The 25,185-nt window shown below is 45.8% G+C and overlaps 1 protein-coding gene across 1 annotated transcript in view; it reads left to right on the top strand.

The window, feature by feature from the left end:
- STK10 (serine/threonine kinase 10) overlaps positions 1-25,185 on the top strand; it is a 168,214-nt gene that overhangs the window by 133,284 nt on the left and 9,745 nt on the right. The window contains exons 12-18 of the mRNA XM_003404657.4: positions 307-486; positions 7,028-7,120; positions 10,400-10,529; positions 12,393-12,517; positions 14,481-14,669; positions 16,023-16,148; positions 17,968-18,081. Coding sequence (XP_003404705.1) covers positions 307-486; positions 7,028-7,120; positions 10,400-10,529; positions 12,393-12,517; positions 14,481-14,669; positions 16,023-16,148; positions 17,968-18,081 — 957 coding nt within the window. The remainder of the gene's footprint in view (positions 1-306; positions 487-7,027; positions 7,121-10,399; positions 10,530-12,392; positions 12,518-14,480; positions 14,670-16,022; positions 16,149-17,967; positions 18,082-25,185) is intronic.

Below are 25,185 nucleotides of genomic sequence, written 5' to 3'. Positions count from 1 at the left end.
CTTGTAAACACAGAATCACATGAAGATCGCAGTGATCCTCTGAGTCACATGAGAGGAGCTTCTAGAAGGGAAATAACCTTTACTGAGCACCATGCAACAACTCTGTAAGGGAGATGGTCTGGTCTCCCTTTAGCAGATGAGGAAATTGAGACTCAGAGAGCTTAAATCACTTGACCCAGGTCACACAGCAGAGATGTGCTGGAGCTGGGACTCAAACCCAAGTGTAAGCACAGGCTCTGGGCTCTCCCCTACCTCTCTCCCAGGTATAAAGTGACTTTGCTGAATTCCCCTTTCTGTTCCTTCCAGACCAAGAAGAAGTACTTTGACGTGGAGCTGGAGAACCTGGAGCGTCAGCAGAAGCAGCAAGTGGAGAAGATGGAGCAAGAGCATGCCGTACGCCGTCGGGAGGAGGCCAAGCGGATCCGCCTGGACCAGGAGCGGGACTACGCCAGGTTCCAGGAACAGTTCAAACTGATGAAGAAGGAGGTGAGTATATGCTGGGCTGTGGCAGGGGGGTCTCAGAGTATCAGGACTCTCGTCTGCAAGTAATGGAACCCCCAGCAAAACCTCATCTCAACAACAGGGGATTCTGGAGAGCTCATGTAACTGAAAAGCTAAGTCCAGGCAGAGCTGGACCCAGGTGTCAACTGTGTTGTCAGGAGCCACTTCTCCATCCATTGTTCTCTGCTTTCCTGTGTTGCCTTCATTCCTGGTAGGCCTTGCCATGTAGCCTCTGCCAGCTTCCTTTGCATCCTCCCAGCCTAGCAACACCAGCTGAAAGAGCACAGGGAAGAAGGAAGGGACGGTGGCTCAGGGGATTTTGAGGTGCTATTGCCAGAAGTGGGAAACCCTGGTGGCATGGTGATTAAGGGCCACAGCTGCTAACCAAAAGTTCGGCAGTTCAAATTCACCAAGCGCTCCTTGGAAACTTTATGGGGCAGTTCCACTCTGTCCTATAGGGTCACTGTGAGTCAGAATCAACTTGACAGCAATGGATTTCGTTTTCGGTTGGTTTGCCAGAAGAGGCGTGGGTGCTGGATGTGCAAACACAGCAAGTCCGCTACATGATACCCTCTCTTCTCCCAAAACAGTGATCCCCTGCTTGGGATCCACATGCCTCTTCTGCCTGTGTCCCCTCACAGCTGGAAGAACCAAATGGTCCTGAGACAAGGGGAGGGAGGCATCGTCTCTACCCACCCTGGGGAAGGGCATTCATATTCCAGAGAAGAGCCCACTCCTCCCTCTGTGAAACTGGACCCCAGGGGCTGGGCCATACTTTCCTTTCTGTACTCTCATGAAGAAGGAGGCAGACAGAGGAAGGGGGAAGGCCAGGGCAGGGGGACCAATCCAGTGTTTCCAATCCCCCAGTGACAGCAGTAGATGAACTGCCTCCAAGGGTGAGCCACAGTCCTAGGGCCTTCAATTACAGCCCAGTTCGCAGACTTTACCATGATGGGCTTGATGTTTGGTACATCCAGTAGGCTTTAGGCAGCTGCCTCTGGGAGCCAGGCCATTGGCCAGATGAGCAGGGGCGCAGCTAGGGTACAGCAAATGAGGCATTCACATCGGGCACAAAATTTAAGGGAGTGCCAAAATTCTCAGTATCAAGCTTAATAATATTTTGATGCAATATGTAAAAATAGAAATTAATATTAAAAATTCATGATAAATGAATATCAAAATTGAAGTTAAGACTTATCTAACAGGGCTGGGTTCAGGGTGGGGTGATAAGGCTGAGTCATGCAAGTACCAGATTGGGTCCTGTCTTTATCTAACATTTTGATATATAAATATGTATTTAATTGTATTGTGTTTTAGGTCAAAGTTTACAGTGCAAATTTGTTTCTCATTCAAAAATTCATTCATAAATTGTTTTGTGACATTGGTTGTACTCCCTGCAATGTGTCAGCACTCTCCCCCTTCCCCTTTCTACCCCAGGGTTCACTATGTCCATTTATCCAGTTTTCCTGTCCCTTGCTGCGTTCTTGTCTTTGCTTTTGGGCATGGCCTTGTATACTTGATTAAACTAAGAAGCACGTTCCTCACGGCGTGTTATTATTTGTTTTATAGGCCTGTCTATTCTTTGGCTGAAAGGTGGACTTTGGGAGTGGCTTCAGTTCTGAGTTAGCAGGGTGTCTGGAGGCCATAATCTTGGGGTTTCCTCCAGTCTCTGTCAGACCAGTATGTCTGGTCTTTTTTAGTGAATTTGAATTTTGTTCTGCATTTTTGTCCCACTCTGTCTGGAACCCTCTATTGTGATCCCTGTCAGAGTGATCTGTGGTGGTAGTCGGGCACCATCTAGTTGTTCTGGCCTCAGGCTGGGGAAACATTTTGATATTTTCTTCGTCATGGGTTTTTTTTTAAACAATAATTGTAGTAAAATATATACAGCATAAATTTGCCGTTGTAACCACTTTAAAGCATACAGTTCAGTGACATTAATTATATTCACAATGTTGTGTACCTTCACCACTATTTCCAAGACTTTTTCATCACCCCAGACAGAACTCAGTACCCCTTAAACAGTATCCCTATCCTCCCCTCTGTCCAGGCCCTGGTAGCCACTTACCTGCTTTCTGTCTCTATGCACATGTCTTTTCTAAACATCTCAAGTAAGTGGGATCATATGATATTTGACCTTTTGGGTCAGGCTTAATTCACTCAGCATAATGTTTTCCAGTTTCATCCATATCTTATGTATGAGAACTACATTCTTTTTTATGGCTGAATAATATTCCATTGTATGAATAATACTTTTTTTTTGTTTATCCATTCATCTGTTGATGGACGCTTGGGTTGTTTCCACCTATTATGAATAGTGCTGTACTATAAGTCTTTATTTACTGCTTTGATATTTTTTTCATTGTGAATTTTTTTTTGCGTTAATTTTGATTTTTAAAAATATCATTTATCTTGATTATTGAGTTTTTTGGCATCCCCTTAAATTTTGTGTCCAAGGCGAGTGCCTCACTCCCATCACCCTAGTCCTGGCCCTGGTGCTGAGAGATGGACAAGTGGGCTGGGAGCTGTGGGGGAGCTGATGTCAAACATATCCCCAGCTCATGCAGGGAGCACAAGCCTGAACATCAGGCCTAGTGTTGAGTCTTGGCTCTGGAACTTGCTACCTGTCTGGCTTTGGACAAGTTACCTCCCCGAGTCCCATTTGCCTTTGGGCAATATGAGAGTTATTCAGCAGCTATTTGACTGAGTATCTATATGTGTGGCACTGTACTTGGTTCCAAGGATACTGCAATGAACAAAATTGACATGATCCCTACTTAAAGGAGGTATTAATCTCCAGGGAAGCCAGGAAAAAAGCAAGTACACCGTTACCCAAATAGAACAATTGCCAACTGCTTATGTGCTGTGAAAGCAGATAGACTGGTAAACTAGAAAATATATGGAGAGACCTGTGCTAGAGTGTCAGGGAAGGCCTCTCAGCATGTGACATTTAAGTGGAGACCAGAAGGATGCTACCAGGGCTAAGAGCATTCCAGGAACCTGGGATGGCATGTGCAAAGGTCCTGGGGTATGGAAAGAAATTGGAGTATTCACAAAGAGTTTAAAAAATAATCAATGTGGCTGAAATTTAGAAGGCAAAGGGGTGATTACCACGAGATGAAATTGGAGAAGTAAATGGGCCAGATCATGTAGGGTAGTGGTCCATGGCCAGAAGCTTGCTCTTTTGTTAATTATTGTTAACCATACATTTCTCATATGGATGTTTTGAGCATTAAATTAGATGTATGGTAAGCGCAGGGATCCCTGGTGATGCAGTGGTTAAGTACTTGGCTGCTAACCTAAAGATTGGCAGTTTGAACCCACCAGCCACTTTACGGGAGAAAGATGTGGCAGTCTGCTTCTGTAAAGATTACAGCCTTGGAATTCCCATGAGGCAATTCTGCCCTGTCCCATAGGGGCACTATGAGTTAGAATCGATTGGACGGCAGTGGGTTTGTTTGTGTTTTTTGTTTTTTTTTTTTTCTGGGGGGAGGTTATGTTAAGCATTAGACCTAATGTCTGCCCCAGAATAGTTGCTCAGTAGATGCCATTTCTCTTCTTGGCCCCCAACCTTATCACACACATACCCCTTTTGTGTGTGTTAAGGGTGAAGGAATCGTGGAGAATTGAGAGTGGAAAACAGACAAGGCGCCTGGGGTAGGGAATGTAGAAGTGGATAAAGGCCCCTCACCCTTACGAGAGCCTGCTTTTAACAAAGTTGGATTTTCTCACTGCCAGCAGGTTTCCAGCAAGGTTTCCAAGCCTGGCATTGAACTTTGGCAGTGTGTGGCATCTAATACTTGGGGTTCTGCTTGGGTTCCTCAGTTTACCCATCTAGAAACGAGGGCTTTGACTTGATATTAAGGGCTCTGTCTCAGAGAAAAGCATCTCCAGGCCTAATCCAGCACACCCACTCTCTCCCTTGACCCCCACCCAGAGCTCCTCAGATAGTTGAGGAACTCACACCTTCCCAGGTGCCTTACAACCCATGCATGCTATCTCTGCCTGTCTGTGTCTCTTTATTAGTAGTTCCTACTGCAAAGGATTGTAGTGAGAATTAAATGAGCTATTATATGTAAAGCGCTTGGAATAGCCTGGCATATACTAATAGATATATGCAAGTGTTTGCTGTTGTCTGTATTCCTGACTTTCTGTTATCCTTCCTTACTATTTTTATACAAACTTCTTTTCAAGGTGGTTGGACTAAAAGGATAAAAAAGTATCACTAATAGAGTCTCAGTTGATACCTTTATTGTCCAGTCTAATCAGTGATTTTAAGATGACTTGACCTTGTGGAAGACATTGATTAATGAAAATGAACTTGAATTCCCACATGAAGAATGAATATGTGAGAGAGACAGATAGAAAGAAAATTGTACCCATCTGGCAGCTCCCAGCATCACTTGGGGCTCCGTCTTCCTTTGTTAACAACCGACGTGGCCTCAGGACATCATTTAATCAAGGTTTCTTGACCTTGGCAGTGTTGTCATTTGGGGCTGGATAATTCTTTCTTGTGGGGCTGTTCTTTTTGTTGTAGGATGTTTAGCAGCTTCCCTGGCCTCTACCCACTAGATGCCAGTAGCACCCTCCTAGTTGTGACAACTAAAAATGTCTCTAGACATTGCCAAATGCCCCCTGGGGGTCAAAATCACTCCCAGTTGAGAACCACTGCTCTTAGTCAACAAATGACTGTCCAACAGAGATGTTAACAGAGTCCTGATTTAGGGGCATGTGCATTGCTCCCCGCACCCTGCCTCCATGATACAGGTATAGCACATGCCTCCCCATACTGCTTGGGGCCTGCATCTCAGTGTGTAGATGCCTCTTCATGTATGCGAGAGGCTAAGGAAGACTAAAAATCTACCCTGTGGCTGTGCCCCCACCAAGGACAAGGCCTTCTTAGCCCATTCCTTACTTTCCCAGCCCACAGCCTGCCCTTGCCTGCCTAAAGATGCCTGTAACAGGTGCTTAGAAGCTTGGTTCGGAGCAGGTAAGGGGCTTGGAGTCAGTCAGTGCACCCCCCACCCCCCACCCCCCACAGGCCTCAGAAGCTCCTGCCATGCAGTGCTGCAACAGGAGTCCAGGACTGTGACTGTGACTGAGGGCTTCAGGACCTCAGCCCACAACAGGGGCCTCCAGTATGCAGGGGAGTGGGCAGGGCATGGATTTGAAGTCAGATGGCCTGGGTTAGAACCCGGGCTCTGCTGCTTACTAGCTGTGCAACCCAGAATGAGTCATTTCACCTCTCTGAGCCTCAGGTTTCCCATCCACAAAACCTGAAAATCAGTTCCTACCGTTATCAGTCAGTGTTGCTATTATAAAGGTAGAAAGCAAATTCCAGCTGGCATAAAGAAGAAAGAAAACGTATTGGCATCTGACGTCACCGGGAATCCGTCTTTTTCATCTCTTGGCATTGCTTTCCTATGTAGATTTTGTCTCAGGCAGTCCTTCAAGAGTTACAAGGGAACCTCTACTGGCTCTTGGCCTACATCCTCTCAGCTTAGCCACCCCAGGTGAAAGAGAGCGCCTTTTCCTCAGTAGCTCCAGCAAATGTCCTGCAGCTCTCGCTGGCCCAGCCAGGGCCACATGCTCATCTCTGAGCCAATCCCTGATGCCAGGGGTGAAGACTATGCTGATTGACCAGGCCAGGATCGTATGCCCAGATGGGGCTAGAGGGTGTCAGCCACACCTAAATCTCAAGGACTGAGCGTGGGAGGGATGGTTCCCTGAAGCATACATTCTCAACAAGGACGGAAAGTAACTTTGCTATGTCAACAGGCCACAGCACATGAACAGATAATGTTACTGTTAGCTGCCATCAAGTCGACTCCTGACTCATGGTGACCCGATGCACAATGAACAAAACGCTCAGTCCTCCACCATCCCCATGATTGGTTGCAAATCAGACCATTGTGACCCATTGTGTTTTTGTTGGTTGATTTTTCTGAAGTAGATCACTAGGCCTTTCTTCCTAGTCCATCTTGGTCTGGAAGCTCCACTAAAACCTGTTCAGCGTCCTAGCAACATGCAGGCTTCCACTGACAGACAGGTGGTGGCAATGCATGAGGTGCATTGACTGGAAATCGAACCTGGGGGTCTCACACATGGAAGGTGAGAGTTCTACCACTGAACTACCACTGTATTTTATGGGAGGGGGTGGCTAGGAAGAAAATGTCTAAAAAGCTTTTTAAGGACAAGAATAAAAAATGAAACGTTGAAAAATACTACTCTAAAGGAAACAGAGGTACTGGTATATCAGCAGAAGTGGCGGGTGGCGGGGGCATTGCCAAGCAGCCAAACACAGCACTCGCCGCCCTGGAGGAGTCAGGGAGCTGGAGCAGCAGCCCACGGGAGTGGACTCGGAGGTGCCACCTGCCCGGGGGCTTGGCAGAGAGCAGGGTGGGGGACAAGTGCCCCCAAAGCTAGGCCATGTCCTGTGTGCCCTTGGCCTAGTTCTGGAGTTGCAGGCTTATTTTGTAGGGAGGGTAGGGTGCCCTCGCTGAAAGCTCTGCTGTCTCTGGTGCAGGTAAAGTCCGAAGTGGAGAAGCTTCCCCGGCAGCAGCGGAAGGAGAACATGAAGCAGAAGATGGAGGAGCATGCACAGAAAAAGCAGCTTCTTGTGAGTCCACAGACTGAGCCCTCAGGAAGAGGAAAAGCTGGGGTGGGGGACAGGGGCAGGTTGGAGATCCTGAATGGTGACCAGGTCCCCAACAGCTCGTTGTTGCCCCTGCTCTGTCTTTGCCCATGTCCAGCCCTCCGATGACCATCTCTTGTTCTGTACGCCTAAATCCTGCCTGTCTTTCATGCCCTCCCCCTACTTATCACCTCCTCCCTGCAGCCTTCCTGATTGCCTTCACTCCAACTGGAAGTGAGCTCCCCCCTCTCTGGACATTCCAGCCCTTTACATCATCTCCCTCGTTAAGCCATGAGAACCTCCTGCCTTGTTGTAGGGCCATTTCTTTGTACATCTCATCTCGTCGATCAACCCAGTATATCCACCTGCACATTTGGTATCTTTTGGAGTCTCAAAGATATCAAACCTTGAGATCTCCCAGGCTTGATCTTGTCCTCATGTTCTGAGGCGGTACCATCCTTTATCCTCTTGTCAGTCCAGAAACCTTGTCGCTCCTGACACCTCCCCCAACGCCCCGACTCTGATCCTTCATCACCTCTGAAACCTCGTATTTTTTTTTATCTCCTTGCTATCTCTTGATCTGTCAATTTGTCAACGCCTCTGAGACCCCCTAGCTGTTGTCATCTTTGCCTGAACAGCTGCAGCAGCCTTTTACCAACAGTCTCCCTGCTTCCTCTCTTGCTCCCCTTGGGCTCTTTCGCTCTCTCATACCCGGATCAGTACAAATTCTAAATCTGATCACGTCACTCCTTCCTCCACAGCCTTGTGCCTTAACACTCCAGGACCAAAACTAAACCAAACCTGTTGCCGTTGAGTTGATTTTGACTCATGGCAACCCCAAGTGGCTCACCTTTGTCCATAAAATAAGACCAGACTCCTCACTATGCTTACAAGGCCCTGCAGCCTGGCCACGGCCTGCTTCACACTCGTTTGTGTCCCCTGCCTCAGCCTCACCAGACTTCTTTCCACCCTTGTTGGGTCGTGCCCCTATTTTTCCCACCACAGGGCCTTTGCACATTCTGTATCCTCTGCCCCAAAACAATGAGATTGTTAGAGCCTGTAGGGCCAACCAGTCCACATTTACAAATGCTTCTTTTTATATCATCTGACTTAGCATTCATGGCTTAACAAGGTGGGTACTGTTGATTTTCCTGTTTGCAGAGGAGGAAATCAAGGCTGGGGCAGTAAACTGCAGAATTAGCAGTGGTGGGTCAAGGCCTCAAACTCACTCTGACCCCAGACCTCATGGGCCTCACGTTCTCTCCAGCATACCATCATACTTTCCTACAACCTGGCCCTTGATGCTGTGACTAAAAAAAGAATGCAGGGGTGGTGAGGTGGGGACACAAGACTGCACCCCATACAGGGAGAGCAAATTGTGTGGCCTTTTAGGAGGAAAGGAGCCCTGGAGGCGCAGTGGTTAAGAGCTCGGCTGCTAGCCAGAAAAGGTGAGCAGTTCAAATCCACCAGCCGCTCCTTGGAAACCCTATGAGGCAGTTCTACTCTGTCCCATAGGGTCACTATGAGTAGAATAGACTCAACAGCAATAGGTGTGGTTTAGGAGGACAATCTGGCAATTGTGTGTGCACATCCTTGGGTTTTTCTGCTTCTAGAGACCAATCCTGAGGAAATCGTTACAGCAGTTCACAAACATGTAGCTACCAGGTTGTGAAAAGCAGCACTATCTAAAATAGAGAAATCCAGAAGCCACCTGTTATTTATTGGGTAAATAAATTAAGGTATCTTCATACCATGAAATATTTTTAGCCATTAAAGCTCATATGGTAGAAGACTACATTATAGCATGGCAAGGTCTTTTTAATAATTTTTGTGAAACAACAATAACAAATAGATATAGATATATACATACACCACAAGCGGTTGCCAGTCCTGGGTGGTAGGATTAGTGGGGATTTTTAGTTTCTTCTTTTTTTTCATTTATTTTATTTTTGTTCTTATTGTTGAGAATACACACAGGAGAACATGCACCAATAACATCTACATGTACAAGTCAGTGACATTGATTACATTAAGTTGTGCAACCATTCTCACCCTCCTCTTCTTAGTTGTTCCTCCTCTATTAACATAAACTCACTGCTCCCTAAGTTTCCTGTCAAATATTTTGAGTTCCTATTGTCAGTTTGATCCCCTATAGATAGTTCTTTAAAAGAGTACAGTGCTGAAGGCATTCATTCTTTAGTGGTTCACTAAACTATTGTTTGGTTTAAAGAAAACCTCAGGATATTTTTGGTTTAACGTTTAAAGATTATCTCAGGACATTATTTTTGGGGATTTATCCAACTTCCACGGCTCCAGAAAGTCTGGAGTCCATGAGAATTTGAAAATCTGTGTTTCATTTTTCCCCTCTTTTGATCAGGATTGTTCTATAAGAATGGTAGCCAGACACCATCCAGTTCTTCTGGTCTTACGGCAAAGGAGGCAGCTGTTCTTGGAGACAATTAGCCACGTGTTCTATTTCCTCCTCCTATTCCTGACACTCCTTCTTCCTTTGTTGCTTCAGGCAAATAGAGACCAATTGTACCTTGGATGGCTGCTTGGCAAGGTCTTTTTAATAATTTTTATGAAACAACAATAGCAAATAGATAAAGATATATACATACCTTGCAAGTGGTTGCTTGCCCTGGGTGGTAGGATTAGTGGGGATTTTTAGTTTCTTCTTATGCATTTCCCAAAATTTTTTAAATTTTAATGTTTTAACTCTTTATTATAGAAAATTAAAAAGATATAAATAGACGTAATAGTATAATGAACCCCATATGCCCATCACGCAGTCTTAATAATTGTCACCTCCCTCCCTCATTCCACCTTATTATTTTAAAGAAAATCTCAGATAAAATATCATTTTATGTGTAACTATTTTCAGTGTGTAGCTCTAAAAAAAAAAACCCACAATACCATAAATACAGCTAAGAATTATACATCTTAATAATTGCTTAATAGCGTCATATTTGCAGTCAAGTCAGCATTCAAGCTTTCAGTTATCTCATGAATGACATCTTTTTTTTTTTTCCTTCAATTTGTTGTTCGAATCAGGATCCAAGTAAGACCCACATGTTGCAATTGGTTGAGCTGTCTAACTCTCTCTTAACTTTCCCCTCCATGTATTTCCCTTTTTCATTTCCCAAGTTTTCCTTACTGATCATATGACTTTCCTTCTGTAACAAGGGAAAAGAGCTGAGACACCAAAGCCAGCACTGGGTAAAGGTCTGTCCCCCGCCCCCCCCGCCCCCCCCCCCACCACAGGACCAGGACTTTCTAGCCAAGCAGAAGGATGACCTGGAGCTGGCAATGAAGAGGATCACGGCGGAGAACAGGCGGGAGATCTGTGATAAGGAGCGTGAGTGTCTCAGTAGGAAGCAGGAGCTCCTTCGAGGTGAGTGCCCTGAGTGGGAGGCACCCTCTTGACTCAGAATCTCCATGAATGGACATCCTAGCCTTTGGAAGCGGAGTGGGCAAGAAAGAACTGCTAGGTCCCCGCCGTCCTAAAAACAAATCATCCTTAATCATGAAATGTTAGGAAAAATACCACTAAAGTCAGGAATAAGGCAAGGATCCCAGTTATCACCAACACTTGTCCTTGTTACCAAGTCAGCTGCTAACTCACGGCAGCACCATGCACAATGGAACCAACTGCTGCCCAGTCCTGTACTGCTCCCATGATCATTTGCAAATTGGATCTTTGTGATCCATAGGGTTTTCATTTGATGATTTTTGGCTGTAGATCTCCAGACCTTTCTTCCTAGTCTGTCTTAGTCTGGAAACTCCATTGGAACCTGTTCAGAATCATAGCAACACACAAGCCTCCACTGACGATGGGCGGTGGCTGCGCATGAGGTACCTTGGCCAGGAATGGGGCCAGGGTCTCCTGCATGGCAGGCGAGAATTCTACTCCTGAACCAGCAGTGCCCCCGCCACCAACACTATTTATCATTATTTCAGAAAACAAAAAAAAAGGAAGAGAAGTAGAGTGAGTAGAAATTATAAATAAGTGAGCTAGATTAATGGGGTAGGGGGGCGGTGTGAAGAGCTGCTTCAGAACAGCTATCATGCATTGAACAGCAGCTCTGCCAAGCCGTGTGCCAGCCAGTTTCCATACCTTAATCTTATTGAATCCTCACCTTAATCTGTGAGGCAGGTCCTGTTATTATCCCCATTTTATAGATGCGAAAACTGAGGCTTGGAGGGTTCATATTCTTTGGCTCAGGTTACGCAGTTAATGAGTGGTAGGGCAAAGCCTTGAATGCAGATCTCATCTTGAGGCCATGCTCTTAACCCCTCCAAGTATCTCATCCAGTGCTTTGATGGTCGGTGCAGTTAAACAGCGTAAACCCCTTATTTGGTGTACACCACTAAAATGGGATCCTTGGATGTCCAGATATCCTGGGGGAGAGCACAGATGTTTCAGGAAAGCCCTCATTTCCATTTTTCTATCGCACAGTGTCCTAAGAACCACCCTGCTTATTAGACTGTGGTTCTGATTTTGGTTTGGAAGCCAAAATCACTGTTCTGGTGTGTTGTAACGGATACCAGTTTTCACAGAACAGGAATAAGCTGAAATACACTGAATGTTTGTAGTAGACCAAGCATGACTGTGTCTTGCGGGGCGTGAGGTTCTCAGTCTGACACCAGCTCCCTTGCCCTGTTGCTGTGCACAAGGGTTGGTTAACAGGGACTTCCTGTGATAAAACACTAGATCGTGTTCTCACCACAGCACATGGTATGGGACACACAGAGAACAAGGATGGTCTCACCCATTTTTCACAGAAGGAAGAAATAGTGACAAGAGGTCAAGTGTCTTCTTCACAGCATCTCTACCTGAGCCATTCCCAGTTGCCCCATCGGAAAAGGAGAGGCACAGCATAGATTATACTTAAAAATGTCTTCCAAGGACATTGCCCCCTCTATGGTATGGTTGTGCCATTTGGCAAAATCAGAAGCCGAGGCCTAGAGAGGTTATTTACCCATCTTAAAGTGCAGCAATGGAGCTGGGTTCCAGCCTCAGTTTCAGTTTCTCTGGCTTGTGACTCTGGACACTGCAATACCATACTGCTGGGAGCTGTGATAAATTTGCAGGAGGTTGCTAGAGTTTTCTCAGTCAGATCAGCAAACGTAGTACCGTGAGATAGCAGGCATGTGGCAATGCCTGTGAGCTCAGCAGGTCAGGAGGCCTGGCGAGGAGAGGGCCCTTCTGTGTTCTGGCTGGTCAGCACCTCACCCAGTGGTGTGTCTTCCGCAGACCGGGAGGCAGCCCTGTGGGAGATGGAGGAGCACCACCTGCAGGAGAGACACCAGCTGGTGAAGCAGCAGCTCAAAGACCAGTACTTCCTGCAGCGGCACGAGCTGCTGCGCAAGCACGAGAAGGTGAGGCTCCCGAAGCGGGGCGATGGGGTCTGCCAACAAGGAGGCCTGGGTAAGCCATGAGGTTGCATGGTTATGATGGGTCTTGGGTACTGTCTGTGCCCCCCAGAGGTGCCATTGTGGCTGCAGTGAAGCCCTGGGAGGTTCTCCCATGAATGTCCTAGCTGTCGAATTTCCAGGTGTTGAGGTAGTCAATTAGGCAACGAGTCACAGGGCAAGCAAGAGGCAAAAAGAGCTGCTGGCTCCCCTGTATTCCAGTTTTCGGCAGCACCAAAAAAACCAAACCGCTGTCATCAAGTCGATTCCGGCTCATAACATCCTACAGGACAGAGTGGAACTGCCCCATAGGGTTTCCAGGGAGCAGCTGGTGGACTCAAACTGCTGACTTTTGGTTAGCAGCTGAGCCCTTAACCACTGCAGCATAGAGAGGAGAAATCATCTCAATGCCAAGGGGACCCAAACAAAAGGGTTCTGCCTTTTGATGGACCTGGGGGCCAGGGTGAGGGAAAGAGAGAAGGGCTGTAAGTGGGAAAATACTGTGTCAGAGTAGAGAAAGTACCTCAGCTAAGGTCACTGATAAGGTCTCAGCAGAGGTGCATGGGAAGGACCTCAGCTGAAGGTCCCTCTACCTCTGTAAGGAGGCCTGTGAATAGAGGTGCCAGGGTTAGTCATGCAGCACCATGGCTGGCCCTGGTGGGGGCTTGTGTCCTTGATAGCAGCTCCCTCCTAAAAACCTTGCAGGAAGTCTGGCTCAGGAGGGGAGCTTCCCGTCCACCTGTCCCCTGCCAGGCAAGGCCTTGTAATTTCTATGGTTGGGCCTGAAAGATCACACATAATTTGGCCTGGAGCTGGACTCTTCACCACTTCTGATGGAGGGGCCAGGAGTGGGGGAGCCATGGGCCTGGTGGCTCCCTCAAGCTGACTGTGACACCGGATGGGTGTGTCTCTCTTTCATATTTTTTTCTCTTCGCTTTTTTATCTTCCCTTTCTTTCCACTTTCTCCCCCCCCCTTCTATTTCTCTTCCCTATGCATTCTCTTGGAATATCTTTAAGTCTCAGCTTAAACACCACCTCTGCCAGGAAGCCTTCCCTAACTCCCCAGACCAAGTGAGGGCCCCTGCTCTGTGTGACCAGAACACCCTGTACTTCTGGGACAGTTGTCTGTCTTAGTTCAGTCCCCAGAGTGGGGACAGAGACCAAAGTCCGGACACATAGCAAGTGTGGGTAAGTATAATTCCTAAGCTAAGTGCTATGATGGAAGTCAGCAGAAGACTGCAGGGGCCCAGAATAAGGTTGCCCAACCCAGCTAGGAAGTCAGAGGAGGCTTCTTCGAGAAGGTGATGCCTGTGCTGAGTTTTGAAATACAAATAGGTGTTAGGTGAAGGAAAAAATTCAAATGTATCAAGACTTACCATGATATAAATTTACATCCTCCATCAATAGTGATGAGCCATCCCCTGGGTGTACATTTTTGCTTTGAGATACTAGCTAATGATGATGTACCACCATCTTGGTTGACAGGCATTTAGAAGGTAGGCATCCAAAATGTTATTAACAATAACCATCAAAGTAAGAACAGAAAATGTCATTTAGCAGTAAACCAAAAACCAAACCAAACCAGTTGCCGTTGAGTCAGTTCTGACTTATGGCAGCCCCACGTGTACAGAGTAGAACTGCACATAGGGTTTTCAATGGCTGTAATCTTTCATAAGTAGATTGTCAGACCTTTCTTCCGAGGCGCCTCTAGGTGGGCTTGAGCTGCCAAACAGGGTTAGTAGCCATGTGCTTAACCCTTTGTGCGACTCAGGGACTCCTATTTAACAGCAGAACAGCAAAACAATACAGGTCTTGCTCAACTGAGCATTTTGGACCACGGGGTCCTGGGCTCCCGAGTCAAGTGCGGCCTTTGGCCTCTGACCACACCCAAGTGCAGCTGACCTCAGCCCCGTGGGGCTTCCCCCCTCAGGAGCGGGAGCAGATGCAGCGTTACAACCAGCGCATGATGGAGCAGCTGAAGGTGCGGCAGCAGCAGGAGAAGGCACGGCTGCCCAAGATTCAGAGGAGCGAAGGCAAGACGCGCATGGCCATGTACAAGAAGAGCCTCCACATCAATGGTGGCGGCAGCGCCTCGGAGCAGCGCGAGAAGATCAAGCAGGTAGGGGCCGGTGGGGCGGGTCTGTGGGGGTATTGGGGTAGGCTTACCCCGCAGCAGTTCCAGGCTTGGTGGGGCCCGAACCTTATACAATGCAGGGGAATATAAAATATAAGTTGTAGCACACACAAAAGAACAGGTACCGTATGGCCCCACTTATGTGCCATATCCAGGTGCAGAGAGACTAAAATTCACTAGTGGTTACCAGAGCGGGTGGGAGGAGGAACTGGGGAGTCGTTACTTAGGGAGCATGGAGCTTCTCTTTTAGGAGTGACAGAAAAATTTGGAATCACATAGTGGTGATGGTTGTACAACATGGTGAATGTAATCAATGTCATTGAGTTGTACAAATAAAAATGGTTGAAGTGGCAAATGTTTTGTTATATATATTTCACTATTATAAAAAGTTTTTTAAAAAAGTATAAAAAGACCAGACTTAATGGTCTGACTGAGATAGAGGGACCCCAGAGGTCATGGTCCCCAGACCTTCTGTTAGCCCAAGACTGGAACCATTTCTGAAGCCAACTCTTCAGACAGGGATTGGACTGGACTATAAGATAGAAAATGATACTGGTGAGGAGTGAGCTTCTTGGCTCAAGTGGACACATAAGACTATGTGAGCAGCTCCTGTCTGGTGGCAAGATGAGAAGGCAGAGGGGGACAGAAGCTGGCTGAATGGGCACGGGGGAGTACAGGGTGGAGAGGAGTGTGCTGTCACATTAGCGGGAGAGCAGCTGGGAGTGCATAGCAAGTTTTTATGTGAGAGCCTGACTTGATTTGTAAACTTTCACTTAAAGCACACACGCAAAAGCACAGGGCCTTGGAAGGGGGCGTACAAGTCACAGCCAGAAGCCTCATTAGCCTTGCGGTGAATCCACTGGATGTAGGAGGGAGCTTGGAAGGAACTTGGCTGTGGCTATGGACCTGCTTGCTTTCTTATGCACCATCCCGTTTCATACTCCATGCTTTTATCATCCATGTGGCTTCCTGGATCCTGGATCATTCCTCATCCACCAAGACCTCACTCATGGGTCTCCCATGTGGCTCCAGATACAAGGAGTCAGTGGTTTCCATGATCCCCACGTGGTACACGACTGTCCTAGCATGTCACGTCACAGTGTCCTGTCTGCGCTTGTGTCAGCCACCAACTGGGGGCTCCTTGAGGGTGGGGGCTGCGTCTTAGCTCAGGATGAGGACTTAAAATTGGGGGCACAGCTTAAGGTGCTGCTGGGCGCTAGGGCTTTACCCAAACCAGCCCCTCTAATGGGGGCTCCCTGGGGCAGGGCTAGGAAGACGCCTCCTGCCCCCCAGCCAGACCCATGGCCCCCTGAGGTAACCACCCTCTCTCTGTTGCAGTTTTCCCAGCAGGAGGAGAAGAGGCAAAAGTCGGAGCGGCTGCAGCAGCAGCAAAAACATGAGAACCAGATGCGGGACATGGTGGTACAGTGCGAGAGCAACACAAATGAGCTGCAGCAGCTGCAGGTACTGCCCTCCACCCCTGCCTTACAGGGCTGAAGTCTTCATCTCCGCCCATTGCTGGTTTCCCGAAGCAGCCAGCTCTCAGGGCCCAAAGACTCCACCCAGGGAAGCTCCTGTTCAGACCAGCCCGGGGCCTGTTGGTTCCAGTCCTGTTGTGCTGCCCTTGAGCTATGTAACCTTGGGCAAGTTACCCTGTCCTTCCAAGCTGTAGTTACCACATCCACAAAATAGGTGTGGGGCAGGGTAATAAATCCTATTTTGCAAGATTGGGATGAGGATTTCTAAATGAGATAATGGAGCTGAAAATGCTTTGTCCGGGGCCTGACGGTGGGCATGCAGCTGAATTTCTCAGTCATTGTGTCTTGGAAAGAGGTGTCCCAGGTATTGGTGAGCCCCTTGGTGACTGCTTTCCCTGTAGAGATCCCTGACCCCTGTATTTACTCCACACCCTTGTGTCCTGGCCCTGGGAGCTGGTGCTTGGAGCCCCCTAGTGGTGGACCTAGGTATTGTCAGATCTGAGGGATGAGGCCGAATCAAACCTCTGTGGACCTGAGGAAGCTGCCCAGGCTGTTGGACCCATGTGGCCAGTTCTGGAAACGCAGGGAGGTGTGAGGGACACATTATAGGCATTGAAGTCTGCCAGGCAGGGGTTCTTCTGTTTGCCACGGTGTGATTTTTAGTCCAGTCACCCACCTTCTGTATCTGTTTTTACATCCTGCCTCATGGGGTAACTGTGAGGATTAACTAAGAGAACCCACAGACAGTGCCAAGCACAGCTCTTGGCACATCAGAGGTACTCAGTGCCACTGGGAGTATTACACCTAACTAAACCAATGTAGCTTGAAACCCAAAGTGAAAATCCCCCATTGAGGGGGTCTAGTCTTCCCACCCAGTTAGGGTTGCGGTATCTGAATAAAGATACTTTTTTCCTGTTCCTCTTTATAAACCACAAGGTTTATTCCCTGCAAGGGATCAACAGGGACTTGTCACTTCTGTCTGTGAGAGAAATGCCGGGTAAAGCTTGTAAAGTAGGCAACTTACCTCAGAGAGAGAACAGTGAGGTTGGGAGAGCCCATGGCCCTTGTCAGAAATCTCTCCTGAGGAAATACTATGCAATGCAGGTGATTATTTATACACAGAGATGTTTAACACAGTGTTATTTATAATAGTGAAAGTTAGAAGCAATCTAAGTGGCTAGAAACAGGGAAATACTTAAGTAAATTTGATAAATCCATATCATAAGATATTCTCTAGGCATTTAAAGTGATCATGAGGCACGTTAGTTCTTTGGAGAAATGTTTGCATTAGAATGTGAGGTGAGGGGGGATAGATTTCAGAATTGTATGTATGGAGTAAGCTAAATGGTATAGAAAATCAACATATCAGGGCAGGAAATATGTATAGTGGTTGCCTTTATGTGGTGGGATTAGGTCACATATAATTGTATTTATTGTTGATAGTTTTATTGTTTTGTTAAAATATGTTCATTTTGAAAAATTCAACACAAAAAGCATGCCAAAAAAAGAAAGTCAAAATTACTGCAGATCCCACCATATTGTTATTAATGGGTTAATAAGCGCTATGAACATTATATTCTGGACAATATATATATTCTGGAATATTCCTCCGGGCACTTCTCAGTACATGTATAGTTACATGTATATAGTTTTATATAAATGGGGTTTGTAGTTAAGGAGAAGAAGGAATGAGCGATCAATGCCGGTGCCTTCATGGCTACACTATGAGGCGTGTCTCAGTGTTTCAACCTTCAGTGCCTCTATCTTCCAGTTTTCTCATCTGTTCTGCCTGGAATTTGTTCTAGAACGAAAAATGTCACCTCTTGGTAGAGCACGAAACCCAGAAGCTGAAGGCCCTGGACGAGAGCCATAACCAGACCCTGAAGGAATGGCGGGACAAGCTTCGGCCACGCAAAAAGGTAACCACAAATGGGCTGCTGGGCTCTGCCCAATGAATTGCCACACATTGACCTGGGACATCTTAGGTTTCCATCCTTTGGTAAACTCCTGCCTTGTGGTAGCCATAAAATGGATCTCATCTTCCCCCACAGACCCTCCTCCACCTTCCATGCCTTGATGAACAGTACCGCCATTTATCTGGATGCCAAGCAACCACCTAAGTGACGTCCTCACTTCCCTTCTCACCCTCCCCTTCCTCTTGCCACCTTTTGTCAGTCACTTAGACCTATCTGTTTCCCCTCCTCAGTGTTGCCCCTTTCTCCCTGATTAGGCCTCACTGCTTCCCACCTGGGCTCCTCATTGAACCACCTTCTACCTGGGCTCCTTACACCTGCTCTTGTGCCCTGCCCACCTGCCTGCCCAAATCTACCCTTCCACTGTGGCCCTCTGACACCCAGCCATGCTAACTCTCTCTCCCACTGGTTCTCAATTATTTTGGCTTCAGAACCTGTTTACACTTTAAAAGTTACTGAGAATCCCAAAGAGCTTTTATTTATGTGGGTCATATCTATGGATATTTACCATACTAGAAATTTAAACTGAGAAAATAATCTACCCATTACATGTTAGATAAGTAACACATTTTTATGAAAAATGACTAAATTTTCCAAAACAAATTTTGTTTTACATTTAGCAAATCTATTTCCTTTCTGACTTAAAAGGAGACAGCTGGATTGTCATATCTTTTTCAGCATTCAATCTGTTACATTATGTTATTTTAGCTGAAGTTCGTGAAGAAAATCTGGCCTCACAGAGAGATGTATTTAGAAAAGAGAGAAGTATTTTTATAGCCTCTTTACATGATTATGGATGTTTTCTCTATACTATACCAAAACTCAATAAGTGGTAGTTTCTTAAAGGCTAGTTGCAATGTGGAACCCGAAACCATATCAGTGAACTCATCATACTGGACTCCCAGGCCGTGCTAAATCCCTAGTTAAGAGCAAATGGCAGAGAGCTTGGCTACTAACAGAAAATTTGGTGGTTTGAATCTACCCAGAGGCACCTGAGAAGAAAGGCCTGGCAATCTGCTTCCAAAAGACTACAGCCATTAAAAAAAAAAAATCCATTGGTCAGTCTTGCATTTTGAATGGAACTTTTTTACCCACGACCTTGTAACATCACACATTCATTGGTTATTTGAAAGACACTGGTTCACAGAGTCATGCGGATCTTTTTTTTTTTTTTCATTATAGAGCCTAAGAAATAGCACACTCATTGGTATCACCACCAATGTCATCAGAAAGATCTTTAAATACAGAGAAGCTTTTAAGCAACGGGCTCACACAAAGCAATGATTGAGAGCATGCCATAGGACCGGGCAGTATTTCATTCTTTTGTACGTAGGGTTGCTGTGAGTCAGAACCGACTCGAAGGCACCTAACAACAACAACAGCATTAAACTCACAGGGTGGACACAGTTTTCTAAAATTTTAATTTTTCTTGAAAGCTTACATTTTGTTACTGGCAGTAAATGTTGTTATTTTCCTGAAGTAAGAAGCAGCATTCATTTTCAAGAAAATGTCTGCCAAGTACCCAGTTTGTCTGTCCGTTGTTCTTCTAAGTAAAAATGATGTTCTGTGAAAAAAAGAGGCTAGTTCAGCTCACAGCGCAAACAGCCGCACAGGCATATTTCCTCTGTATAACCGTCGTATCAGACACGCGGCACAAGTATGTGTTACATGTACTGCCCATCACACAGAACATTAACAATGTGTGACCTGGAAGGTCAAGGTTTAATAAAACTTACCATTTGTGCTGTTTCCTCAAAGATGTTCTTAGGTGGGACTGGCTTTTTTTTTTTCCTAATGAGTTCACGGAAACCCTGATGGCGTAGTGGTTAAGTGCTATACCTGCTAACCAAAGGTCAGCAGTTCAAATCCACCAGGCGCTCCTTGGAAACTCTATGGGGCAGTTTTACTCCATCCTAAAGGGTCACTATGACACGATGGCAATGGATTTGGTTTTTTTTTTTTGGGTAATGAGTTCACGGTGGTAAAAAAATAATCGTACAGTTTGGTACCATTGTCTTAATTAAGTTTATTAATTAATTGAATTAACTAAGTTAGTTAAGGAATTATGTTTATTGTTTGTATTTATTAATTAAGTTTACTGAATAACTAATAAAACTCCAGAAGTTTCACCCACCATTGCTTTTGTACCATTAGTACAAATGTCAAAAGACTGAAAAGGTCAAAGAACGTCATGATATTATTATGAAAATAGTTTTAACCTTGCCAGCCCCCCACCTCCACCTGCTGAAAGAGTCTCAGTGGCCATCACAGGCCCACATACCATGTTTTGAAAACCACTCCCACTTGGGCTCCAAACAGATTTTAGTAGCCACGTTGTCCATACCACGTGCTTCTCTTGTTTCCTACTGGGCCTTTGTCCAGCCTGTTCCCTTCGCCAAGAATTCTGTACCCACCGGCCTTTGCTTAGCCAACTCTGTTTGTCTTCAGGACGCAGGCCAACTGCCACCCCTCAAGGAAGCCTCCCGCCTTAGGTGGTGTGGGTGCCTCTGGGCTCTGACAGCTACCTGTCCCTGCCCCCATCATGGTACTTATCGCGTGGTATTAATCATTGTCTGCCATCTTCAGCTTGATCATTCATTCATTCATTTTTCACTCATTCACGTATTCATGCAGCCAGTATTTTTTTAGCACAAACTAAGTGTCCCACACTGTTTTAGGCACTGGAGATACTGCAGTGAACAAAGCACAAAAGTCCCCGTCCTCAGGGAGCTGACATTCCAGTGAAGGGAGGTTGACAGTGAGCAAATATCTGTCAGGTTGTGATAGGGAGCAAAAAGAATCAGGAAAGGGAGAGAGACTAGGGGCGGGGTGGGGTGAGACGCTGTGGCAAGGAGACACAGGGACAGGATGACATCTTCACAAAGACCTGCAGGACCCGACGGAGGGAGCCGTGCCGATATCTGGAGGAGGTATTCCTGGCAAAGCGAAGAGCAGCTGCAGAGGACCTTGTCTCATGAGACAAGACTGTCCTTGTCACATTTAAGGCACAACAAGGAGGCCAGTGTGGCCAGGGTAGAGTGATAATGGGGGAGGGGGAAATAATAGGACATGAAGTCAGAGAGGAAGCAGGGGCCTGTGTAAAGTCTGGCTTTTACTCTGCCTGAGATGGGAGCCATTGGAGGGTTTTCAGCAGAGAGGGACATGATCTGACTTATATTTGAAAAAAGATCCCTTTGGTACACCAGTGTTCACTGCAGCACTGTTCCCAGTAGTCAAAAGGTAGAAATAACCCAAGCGTCCATCAGCAGATGAATGCGTAAACAAAATGTAATAAATACTTATAATTGCATATTATTCAGCCATAAAGAGAAATGAAGTTCTGATAGATGCTATGACATAAATGAGCCTTGAAAACATTATGCTGACTGAAACAAGCCAAACATGTAAAAGGATAAATATGGTATGACCTCACTTATATGAAATATCTAGAACAGACAAATGTATAGAGACAGAAAGCAGATTAGAGGTTACCAAGGGCTAGGGGGAGGAGTAAGGGAGTTATTACTTAAAGGGTTTCTGTTTAGGGTGATGGAAAATTTTAGAAACAAATATTGGTGACGATGCGTACAATATTGTTTGTATAATTAATGCCACTGAATTGTATATTTAAAAATAGTTGAAATGGCACATTTTGCATTATATATATTTTACCACAATTAAAAAAAAAAGTCCCTCTAGCTGCTAGAAACTCTATGGGGCAGTTCTCTGTCCTATAGGATTGCTATGAGTTGGAATCCACTCAACGGCAACGGGTTTGGGGTTTTTTCCCCCTGGATGCTGCGTAAGGAATGGTCTATAGAGGGAGGAGCAAGGGTGGAAGCAGAGAGACCAGCAAGGATATGATTGTGATATCTTGGCGAGAAATGATGGTGGCTTGGACTAGGATGTGATCAGGGAGGTGGAGAGGACCCATACATCTCTCTGGGTAGTTTTTTCTGAAAGTTCTTGCTGGTCTCCAGCTTTGGGACCTTGGGCAAGCAGTTAAACCTCTGTGTGCCTCATCTGTGAAGTGGTAATATCAATATGGTATAACGTTTACAAAGAATTGCCAGACCACACTACAGGCCAAGGATGTACTCATTCTCTTCCACCCCCTACACTCTGAGGAGTTGTTACTAATTGCCGTGGAGCTGATTCGACTCCTGGCAACTCCGTGTGTGCAGAATAGAAGTGTGCTCCATAGGATTTTCAATGGCTGTGACTTTTAGAAAGCAGATCGCCAGGCCTGTCTTCCAAGGTACCTTTGGATGGATTTGAACCGCCAGCCTTTCAGCTAGTAGTCAAGTGCTTAACTACCCAGGGACTTCTCTCCTCCCCTATCCTTCACCACATATGTGCCCCACATGTCCTGAAGGCCTGACGCCGGTTCTTCTATCATACATCAGCCCTGCTTGCTGCAACTGTGGTCTCCACAGGAGGCAGCTGCCCACCTCAGCTATGTAATGGCCTTGGAAGACCTTGAATTGAGGATTCCCTGCCCATGTTAACGGAGCTTTCTGGCTGGAAGCCGGCCAGGGCCCCAGACCTTCCTGTTAGCAGACCCATGCTCATCAGTTTCTGTAGCCACGGCCTGCTGGGACTTCTGATACTCGATATTCAAATCAGTAAGGCTTTGCTGGCATAGGTTGACTCAGGCATCAGAAAATAAACGCTTACCTGGTTCTTTTACTTGAAGGCTCTATACCCTTGGCATGTCCTGAGAGTTTGAAAATGAACAATGAGGTTTCCTCTTAGCAAGTGCCTCCTGTCCCAGATTTCTTCAAGGGGGTGCCTGGCTCCAGGGAGGTAGCTTATATGTGTGTTTGGGGAGCTGGCATTGGATTTTGCCCATGGTGGCTGTCTTTTAGTAGAATTCTTTGTAGAATTCTTCTGTCATTTGTCAACTGTCTGCATTGCTGTTGGAACACTGACCCAGAGGTGACGATTTTTATTCTGGAATGTTCTCATTGCATTGCCGTCAGCAGCCCTGAGTCTCTCCCAGGTATGGGGGTGGGGGAGATGATTACACATTGTAGAGTATTTTTAGAAAAATCCAGAGCTATTTCTTTAAGTACAGAATAGCTCATAGAATCAATAAATTGCTGCATGGAATTGTTGGTTGTTTGAGGCCATGGAATGTGGCCTCAAACAAGTCAAGTTTTCCCTTCTAAACTTTGGCTTTATGAGCTATAAAATGTAGGTAGTATTTTTTCTCTTAGAGCAAGGATTTGGCAAACTACTGCCTGTGGGGCGTCCTGCTCACTGTCTATTTAGGTAAGTGAAGTTTTATTGGAACACAGCCATATTCTTTCATTTCATATTGTCTGTGGCTGTTTTTGTACTACAATGGCAGAGTTGAGCTGTTGCAGCAGAGGTTGTATGTATGGTACACAAAACTGAGAATACTATCTGGCCCTTTACAGAAAAAATACTACTAACCCCTACCTTAGAAGTTTACATAGAGAAATAATATATTGGGTGGGGGGGGTGGGGGTAGTACTTAAGAGCACAGGCTTTGGAGTCAGACAGATGTGGGATAAAGTCCTAGCTCCCCCACTACTAGCTGTGAGATCTTAGGCAAGTTACTGAAACCTCTCTATGTTCAAAAACTAGTAGCTATTACTATTGAATTGGTATTTCTACAACAGAAGTCACAAACTGATGGCCCATGGGCTGCAGTTGCCTACAGACATGTTATGTTTGGCCTATATAGCTAGTTGTCGACCTTTAAGTATAAGGATATTCTTATTACATAAAATTCTGGATTTCCAGTTTCTTTTTGAAAACCCAGTTGCTCTGACAATACAGGGCACATTATAGCACATGGCAACCATCAGCTGGAAATGAGAAAAAAATACTCTCCAGACAGAGCAGTTCACCACAGTCCCCACCACTCCCTATTGCCTCACACTCAGCTCTTCGCTCATTTATTTCATCTGGTTGACTCCTGTAAGTACTGGATTTTGTAACCTCTGTTACAAAAGCTTAAACAGCCCTGATTTATCTTCTTTATATACAATATTTGCTTGCCACAAACATTTTTGTAATATAGTTTTTTTTTTATCCAGCAAAGGAAGACTTAAACCAGGAATCTGTGTGAATTACCATAAAATTCAAATCAGTCAGGTACAAGACAATGAAGCATGACTTCAAATCACGGCTAAAAAGTTTCCAGGAAGTTATACATAAGAATGACCTGGGGGTCTTGTTAAAATATAGGTGCCGATTAAGTATATCTGGGGTGGGAATACAAATTCTCAGCAGGGTACTTGTTAGAAATTCAAATTTTCAGCAGGGGTTTGAGCCAGAACAAAATTCCTTGCCTTTCCTTACATGGAAGTTCTATAACAGGTTGAAACATTGGCATTGCAATTGAACGTTCTTTCTCCATTTTCCATTAAAGATGGAGAAAACTCAGTAGAATTTGGTGGTACCACTAAAGAAAGAAGATCTTTGGGAGGGATCTGATAATTAAGCTCTTTGTTAGGCTGAGAATATTTCAGGGCATCCAAAGAATAGTGTTAGGAAGGGACATAATAGAATGCTGGTCAAATCCTGGGAAATCACATACTTCTTGTAGTGAAGATGTAGACATCTCTAAACCCTGGCTGATTGCCAGTCAAATGCCCCTTGGTAATGGAAGCCACATTTACTGGGTACATCCTGTGTACCCAGCTTTGCTGATATCTGGCTGAGAGACAGTGGAGCTCAGTGTTACAGAGGTTGAACTCTGAAATTAATCCTAAATTCTCATCTTAACTCTACCCACAGCTAACTGGGTGACCTTGGGCAAGTGATATAACCTGAGACTCAGTTTCTCAGATGAGGATGATAATAATACCTACCTTACAGGGTAAAGATTAAATAAGATGTAGCACACTTAGCAAAGTGCCTGGCACATAGGAAGTGCTCAGTAATTATGACCCATCATTTTTTAACCTAATCTTCACGACAGCCCTAAAAGGTAGGTAGCGATATTGCCATTTTACAGATGAGGAAACAGACTCAGAGAGGAAAGGTAACATATGAAGGCCACAAGGCTGGTAATAA

The sequence above is a fragment of the Loxodonta africana genome, chromosome 2 (genome assembly GCF_030014295.1).
Source record: "Loxodonta africana isolate mLoxAfr1 chromosome 2, mLoxAfr1.hap2, whole genome shotgun sequence".
Taxonomy (NCBI): domain Eukaryota; kingdom Metazoa; phylum Chordata; class Mammalia; order Proboscidea; family Elephantidae; genus Loxodonta; species Loxodonta africana.
This window is presented reverse-complemented; position numbering and strand designations above follow the sequence as displayed.